This window comes from Kryptolebias marmoratus, linkage group LG13 (genome assembly GCF_001649575.2).
Source record: "Kryptolebias marmoratus isolate JLee-2015 linkage group LG13, ASM164957v2, whole genome shotgun sequence".
Taxonomy (NCBI): domain Eukaryota; kingdom Metazoa; phylum Chordata; class Actinopteri; order Cyprinodontiformes; family Rivulidae; genus Kryptolebias; species Kryptolebias marmoratus.
Window position 1 is genome coordinate 18,718,446 of NC_051442.1, and position 8,765 is coordinate 18,727,210.

General features: G+C 39.2%; 1 protein-coding gene across 1 annotated transcript in view; it reads right to left on the reverse strand.

Annotated features, from left to right (window-relative positions):
* Positions 1-223: 223 nt before the first annotated feature.
* The window catches only part of slc8a4a (solute carrier family 8 member 4a), a 50,292-nt gene continuing 41,750 nt past the window's right edge, over positions 224-8,765 (reverse strand). Inside the window, exons 6-9 of the mRNA XM_017412644.3 lie at positions 8,260-8,378; positions 6,392-6,491; positions 3,624-3,896; positions 224-1,978 (exon numbers count right to left, since the gene is read on the reverse strand). Of these exons, the coding sequence (XP_017268133.1) occupies positions 1,599-1,978; positions 3,624-3,896; positions 6,392-6,491; positions 8,260-8,378 (872 nt within the window). The 3' untranslated portion in view covers positions 224-1,598. The remainder of the gene's footprint in view (positions 1,979-3,623; positions 3,897-6,391; positions 6,492-8,259; positions 8,379-8,765) is intronic.

Consider the following 8,765-nt stretch of genomic DNA (forward strand, 5'->3'; position numbering starts at 1 on the left):
TAAGATTTAGTTCATTTAAGTTGCTTCAGCTGTTGATCTTACGTCAATTAAAATTCAATAAAAACAACAGCCAACAATTTTGTGATTTAAATTATAAGTAATTATTCTTATTAGATTATATATAATGTAGATGAAAACTGTAAGTTTTAAGTGAAATGTAAAGACTACAATTTGTCTGCATTTACCAGAGATAAAAAGACAAACTCAGAAGAAATAGGCAGTTTATAGCATCATAAATCAGCCACATTTATTTCCACTTTTTGTACATTAAACGTGCATATCAACAAAACTAAAATAGATCATATAAATACCTCTACTGTAACACAGTTACAATAAATATGGCTATACAGAGTCTAGGTAAAATAAGAAAAAAAGTCAGTATCTTCTGCTGTGTAACACTGAGACACTCAAGAAATACTGTGCATGTCTTCTCTTTTTACACATTTTTTTTTATCAGGTGACGGGATAGACCAGTTTGATGGCTGTGCTGTGATAAAAACTCTTCCTGGTCTCATACGAAATGTGTCCTTCTGCTCGCTGCTGTGCTTTTTCTGACAATTGCTTTGTTGCAAAATGGTCACAGTGTCAGCGTGACAAATGTAAAAATATCTGCACACAAACTCTAACCTACTTTGACCACGAACCACCCTTTACGTTTCAAAGACGAGTGCCGCGCCTCTGACAAACCTGTGCTGGAGAGAGGAGCCTCACATCTTCACCACACACACGCACACACACACACACATACATAGAATTTATAAATTAACTTGAAGAATATGTACATTTTGAAGCGAGAACTCTTCTCCAGGTTGACCTTTGTTGTAAAAAGAGAAATAAAGTCCACATTTTAAAAACCTGCCTATCTGAAGGAACTTGTGGGACAGGGCGCCAGGCAGTGAGGAGAATATGATACAGCTGTGGTTCACAGGTTCAGAGAAACATCAACACTTTAACAGCCATCTTCAAATATTACATACAGCACTTTAAAAATAAATTACCAAGAAACTGTTGATCTGAGAACGTGCAAAAAGAAACACACCTAATGTTCCACAAAAAATCCCACGCACAATGTTCATCTTTTACATGATTTACAAGGAATATTGAATGTATAGATCGATTACTAAATATCATCACACAGACATGTTTTACCTATTACCGTAGTCTTTCGCCTTGTGTAAAAATCATCCCATGCACCACCTTCAGTTTGTCTCACAATACGGGAATCATATGAAGGTTTGTGTGAAAGTTGTGCTTTCAGCGCATCGTGATACTAGAAGCTGTGTCTGTCAAGTAAGAGAGTGCTGATGCAATTAAAGTTCACTCTAGTGATTATTATAGAAATGATCTGTGCGAAATAGTATTTAAAAATAGGAAAACAAGGTTCAGAGAAGTTCAGTTTCAGTGTCTAAAGCTAACTTTCACAGCATTGATAGCAAAGTCCTTAGATACATAGTCAAACAGATTTTGTGCTGTATTGATAATAAATGAGTATACAAATAGTTATAAATCTTTGTGAAAATAGACAAAAACAGAGAGAAACATGTTCATTAGACTGTAAAAACAAGGAAACAAGTTGTGGTTGGGCTTTCCCCTTGGTCTCAGAAGCCAGGCACGTGGCAGTAGGCCTCCAAGGAGGCCAACAGGATGTAGATGAACCAGAGGGAGAGGAACAGGAGGAAGGTGAGGAGCTTGGCTGTCCGTGGGCCCCCGAGTTCTCCGCCCGAAACGCTGGCACGTCGGCGGTACAGCAGCACCATCACGCCCACCAGCGCCATGATGGTGAAGAGGGTGACGGAGAAGGCCAGGGAGCCTGGGTTCACCTTGAACGGCTTGCCTTTGGTTTGCCAGTAAACGGCCGCAATGGTCCACGCCACCCCGATGCCCAGGAACACGTTCACTGCGTTGCTGCCCGTCACGTTCCCGATGGAGGCGTCGGCGTACTGATCCTGGATGGCAGCCACCTTACTCGCAAATGTGTCTGTGGCAGAAAGATTCATGTGGACATTTATTGAAATCAGATGCAGATTAGTGGTGTGTGAACACATAACAGGAGCACAAGTCTAAAACTACTTGTTGGTGACGACTAACAGGAAACGACAGCAAGGAAGTTGTTGGGTCACCTTGTGAGACCAGAGCAGTTTCAATTCTCCTTGGAATTGATTCTACTCATCAAACCCCTCAGTGAACCCTGGTGGCCTATTGATGTGGTCATTGTCATCCTGGGGGGGGGGGCTTCCCATCAGGATATAAATCTTTCATCACAGATAACGGTGATTGCTCACAACAACTTTGTATTGATTTGCAGTGACCCTTCTCTCAGAAGGGATTAAGGGGACCCAAACCATGCTCACAACGTGCACCAGACAGCCACTGCATTACCTCCACAACTTAAATCTGAGTCAAGGATTTAAGTTTTTCCTTTATTTTTTTCCCCCTGATTTCACTTTGGTCTTGAGAACAAACAATACAAGTAATATGTATTAAATTTGACAAAATATTCTTACTATCATAGGCTCAGAATACTGTTAGATATAAAGCTAGCTAGACTTATTTGAAGCTATAGCAATCTGTAAATTTAGCGTGGTGTTAGAAGTTAAAGAAAACTAGTGAATGAAAGTACATAAGCCCAGCTACAAACAAATGTCTCCAATGAAAAATATAATTGTTACACTGTTTATGTTGGACTGGCATGAATTTCATTGCTAGCTGCTTCCCCTGCTTTCTTGTTAAGATGCTAAGCTAAGCTAAGACAAGCTAAGCTACGTAGCTTTCCCCTCTGACTGTTTACTGAAGCTGAAAGAGCATTTTCAATGTCCTCATAATGCTGTCCAGAAAGGATGTACAGTAAATCTGCCATCCCAGAATGTCTGGTCACTGAGTCCTCCACAATAGCAACAAAATGGGATAGTTGCTGTTTTTTTCTATTTGTTCATGAAGGAATACCTCTAAATGTTAGTGCAGATGATTAATATGCTGTTCATGATTTGTATATACTGCAGTAATTGTGGACTATTTACTATATTCTGAATTTTGTGAAACAGCTTCAAGCTTGTTGGAAGATAAAACCAAGGCAAACAGTACTTAATAACAATAATGTCCCTTTATATGTCTCTAACTGATCAGCTCTATTAATAAGAGATTCGATTGTAGGTAAAATTAAAGAACAGCAAATTTTCTCTTAAATATATAATATTAGCTTACTGTATATCTATGGCTAATACTGCCACAGTCTGAGACTATCATTAATTTGATTGTTTAATTCTATTTTATTTAAATGAATTCTGTGCTCATCTGCATACTTTAAGGGGACTGTGGGGTTTACTGTAAAAAAAACAAAAAACTGTGGAGGCCTAATTTAGATACTCTCTTTGTGCCTCAAAGTGTTTAAGACATGGTGAAATGGGAATACAAAGCTGACAGTAACAAGTAAAACAGTGTGTTTCTTTGTTTACAGCTTGTTAACACGCAAGACAAAAGCTTCGGAGATAATGCCTCTGACACCACAGGAGAAGAAAGAGGTTACACACATCTCCCCGAGCAGCTGCTTCTGCTGCACAGGCAAAGCCCAGAGGGAAAACAGTGCAGGCCGACTGTTAGATTTGATTTTCACCACAAACACCCACCTGGAACGGAGGTGCCAAGAGCTACAAACACCACCGCAGTGACCGAGTCTTTCAGACCGACGGTGCAGCCGAAATGGGAGGCCAAGTCGCCGGTCACAGCTGTCAGAACGCCAATGAGGGAAATGGAGACGAAGAAGCAGGCCCAGCCGTTCCAGTATTCAGTTGGTGGGACGAAAGCAAAGAGGACTTTCCAGAAAACTGTCAGGAAGTGCATGATGTAATCGAAGCAGGACGGCAGCCGTTCTTCTCCGCTTTCCTCCTCATCGTCATCACCTGGCAAAGACAGACACACAAAGAGCAAAATCCATGTGAGCAAAATATTAGATTCTGGTTTCTGTTGATATAGGCTTCATGTTGTCCAACGTGAGGGAAAATTTGACTCTAAATGTAACTGATTCAGTTGTGGCACTGTGGATTTATGATTTCTGAGGTACTTTTATTTATTTTTTTGTCATGTCTCATTGGTTTAAAACCAATAACGACACTTTCCAGTTAAGGGAAACGCTCTACCAATACAACCGAACAGAAACATAATAAAACATTACACATTTTTTGCTCACTTTTGTTTTTAATATGAAGCTGCAGCTGCTTTCTGGTTGTCCTGGATGATTCTGTGGCTATGGAAATAATTTATTTTCAGTATTGTTATAGTTATGGTTTCTGTCTTTTGATACTGCTTTGGTATTTTGACAGCATGATTTTTTTTTGTTCTGTTATTGTTAAGCTAAATGTAATTCGAACCAGACATGACTGATGAGGCACCAACACTTATGTCAGCAAGCGATGCCAGCTTCAGCCTGATCTGATAAGAAACATCATTCAAAGTTTAAACCAGTCTTGACTTTGCAGGACTGAACTGACATTTTGATATATTTTTACTGTTTTTACACTATTATATTCCAGGTTTTCTGAATTTACAATATTTTATTATTTTTGATCACATCAAGAACAGTAACTTTTGAGTTATCTAAACTTTCTAAAATCTTTACTCCCAAACTTTATACTTCTTAGACAGTTTCCACATAAAAATGTAGACAATTTTCTGCTCAGCGTTTCTTTTGCCTGTTTGATGTGCGCTCCTGTCGACAAAAGACTATTTGATGCAGGTTCTTCTTTGTTATATTATTCCATCATGGCTGCCCCCATAAATAAAATTGTAAAATTTGCAATTTTGTCCTGATTAGGACTTTAAGTTAAGTAGAGCTGATTAAATATCTATGCTAAATTTTGGGTTTTAAGTAAAAAAAAAAAAATTCAAAGGTTTAACCTGGACTTTCAAAATGAAGCTGGTAGGTACTCTTCAAAATAAGAGGCTCTGTCAAAGTTTAGATAATTACAAAATCAGGTCCCAAATTACAATCAAGCTTTGTAGAGGAAAGTCAAATTTTAGTATGTATATTTTTTCAGTTTTTAACATTATAGTTTATAGTTTATAATACAACGAGCCTAATCAGTAAAGAAAGTAAGATGTAAATTACAAAAAGGTTTATAATCCTTCAGCAATTCTGGACAATTTAATGTAGAAGATGAGTCTGTTTGACTGGAAAACCTAACCAATACTAAATTAGCCCCAGCTACCTTTAAAGAACAAATGTCATATTTTTGTTTGAACACGGTCTGTTTTCTACCATTTAGGGTAATAATTACATGTGAAGAAAAACTGTGTAAAAATGAGCATGAACACAATAAGAAACTGTACAAAGAAGAGGAGAAAAAAAACAAAATGGTAAATGTTACTGAGGGTATAAATGTTGCACAGATTGGTGTAACTATTGAGACATTGATATTATTATACACCTGTTATATAGAAGTAAAAAAAAACTTTTAAAGACTGAGACATGCTAAATAATTGGGGCTTGGAAAATGGATTCAGTGACTATTGTTTGTCTTCTGGTTTTGGCTCAACATCATGTTTGCAGTAGCTGTTCTGACAGGAATAGCAGCCAAATGAGAGAGGAAACCTTTGCAGGTTTTCTTCAGAAACAAAACAAAACAAACTGCTTTAGAAGTAAAAAGAGCTGCAGGGTGCAGTACAAATTAGAGGTAATTTTGTTAATCAGAGTTATTTTTTATGCCAAGGCTACACATCAGTACACAGCAGAATAATGGGGACAGCAAGCTCTTATTTGTGCACAGTAAAGCTGCAGAGGTTCTGTGGTTATAATGTTCTCACTCAGTACTGGACAGATTCCAAGCAGCTCACCTTTTCAAATCATTACATTAAACCTGTAATTACAACCTTGACTGTCTGTTTCTTTCAGTAAGACTCTAATAATAGTGTGCGTTTTATTTATGTATACCTTCTGCATGCAAATCTAGATCATATCAACCCAAAATAGAGAAGCAGATGTAGAAAATAGGGCAAATCTTGAGTGTTTAATTCAGCTTATTGCTCCAGTGTTTTGTGTGTTAGTGCATATTTAAGGACTCACAAAGCCACACCAATGACCTTTCAAAGGGCAAAGTAAAAAGTGTCACCATACTTCAGAGCCATTAATTGTCCGGGCAGAGTTGGCCATTTTAGCTTTTATAGCGAGCCTCATAAGGAATTCACCACATAATGAATTTTTAAACAGCTGTCTGGACTGAACAGATGCAGCAAATAAACCCAGCGCTGCCCCAAATGTTATAAAACTTTAAACTGGAAACTTTGGGATTTTAATGAAGATATGCCTGAAATACCAGATCCAGGCAGCATGCTCCGACCTCAACAGGTCTGCTCTCGAGGGGAACCAACAGATGACACATTTCAGGACAGAGCATCTCACCTGCGCTGACAGTGACAGCACTAACAAACTGCTCCCTCCAGCTGCTGCTACCCACCACCAGGGCCAGGTTCGTCTTCTTGATCAGCTTGTCCACTGTGCTCTGGAGACCAAAATAACAAACAAGAGCTGCATTTTTAGGTCTGAGACAAACTATTGGTATAATCTTAGCAGAAAATGACACAAGAGACACGAAAGTGGTGACTTCAAAGCACAATTAAGAGCATCACTGATCCCACTGTGGCGCAAAAAAACAGATTTGGTTGAGGGTGGAGGGGGCTATTTACCAGCGTGAAGCTGCTTTATAGGAAATAGAGTCGAGGCGTGGAGCTGGTAGTCTCAGAGCAATATCATGTTGCAGCTTAAATGTTTCTGGGTTGTCTTAAAGGGGCTCAACACCCAATTTACACATGAGCATCAGTTTACCTTCAGAGAGGGCTGCAATTTAAACCTGTAAAACTGCTGGAAAATGGGCCTGTGGCTGTAACATTAGTATAACAAGGGAGATGTTGCAGTGATGTAATCAGGCTGGTCTCAGATTGAGTTAGGAGAGGCACAGCAAGCAAAGCAGTGCACTCCTGACCAGGCAGGAACCATCCAAAGTAACTTGAATTGCTTTATAACAAAAAGAAAAAGCCAGACACCATATTTCCAAAAAGGTCAAGATCAGCAGTGTCAAAATATTTTTTTTTTTTGCTGTCTGCTAAAGGCGAAAGGCCACAACATTTTTGTATCTGTGTGAGTGTACAGCAGTCTGTCTGGATGGACCACTAGATGGGTTTTAATGAAACTTTTAAAAAAGCAAAACAATGAATTTACATCTGCAACTCCTTAACCTTTGGAATCAACCCCATTCATGATGGCTGCCAAAGCTAAGCAACTTTAGCAAACACAGAAATGGATATAGGTCAGTCAGTTTTACACATATTGAGCTAAAAATGTGTGTGGCAGTGCCTGAGAGTCAGTCACAACACACACTCTGAGTGTTACACACTGCATGACATCCCACACGTGTTATTGTCAAGGTTTAACTAAAACAGCTCTAACACCATAATTTCTCACCATAAGATGATCTTAGTCTATAACTCTGACATGAAGAGTGGGCGATATGCATTCCTTCAAAAAATACTAGATTTTAAATGTGCATTAGTCTTTATTTAACTAGCTCATCTAAAATTTGAATCTGCTATAAATGCATCATTTTGGTCTTTTTTGACTGTTCAGGCTGAATGAAAAATCGAGTAAATGACTCCACTGGCAGAGACATTAGTCAGCTACATGAGTATATTCCATAATTTATCACACATCTTTTAGTTGAGTTAAATATTCATCCCTGGCTGTCAAAGAGGAAATATTGTGACAGAACAAAAACTGGGGTTCAGGTTGATGTCATCATTATCTCCGTGAACCTCTGAGATGTTGGGTTTGTTTGGATTCTCTAATAGTGACTAATTCATGTCAAGAAGCGAGCTGAAAATGATGAGAAAAATGCAAGAGGCAGTCAGGTAATTTCCCGAATTTATTCAACAAAAGATGCTGCCATAAAAAAAGACATAAACTGAGAATTAACTGGAGATAAGCAAAGGAAAACACATTTGAGCTGCAGACAAAACACTAATACAAGGAGTCTGCAGGCTATACACTGAGGGAGAGATTACCAAACAGGAACTAATTTGCGGTGCTAAAGTGGAGCCAATAGGGTTGGGAGCAAAAACACAAGACGAAACAAAACACAAAAACCATCAGCACTTTGGGTCCAAAGAACTGGTGGTTCTTAAAGATGACACGTACTACATGTAAATTCAAACATTCATCAGCCAGCATCGGCTCTGGAGAGTCCAAGGTATAAAAATGTGTCTCTTTTGAGTCACCTTGAATTCATACGACTCCTCAATGACCACCTCCAGCTTAGTGTGTTCTCCCAGACAGGGGCAGCCCATCTTTGACACATCCTCTGGTCCCACCGCTGTCTTGTTGTCATTCGTGTCCCCTGCACAAGTGAAACAGATGGAAACACCATCAGTATTTGCTACACAATGCTATTAGGAGAGCTGTTGCCTAAGAGGATAGAGAATCGAAAGAAAATGAAATCTAGTTTTCTATGCAATCTGTTAGTCTGACTCAATTGATTCTTTTGTCCAAATGCCTTCTGAGTTACAAAACAACCAATCATATGTGTGAATCACAGCATGGTTTAGTTAAAAATGCCGAAAGCTGTCACATCCATCCATCCATCCATCCATTCTCTTCCGCTTATCCGGGGTCGGGTCGCGGGGGCAGCAGCCTAAGCAGGGAGACCCAGACTTCCCTCTCCCCAGCCACTTGGGCCAGCTCCTCCGGGGGAATCCCAAGGCGTTCCCAGGCCAGCCGAGAAACA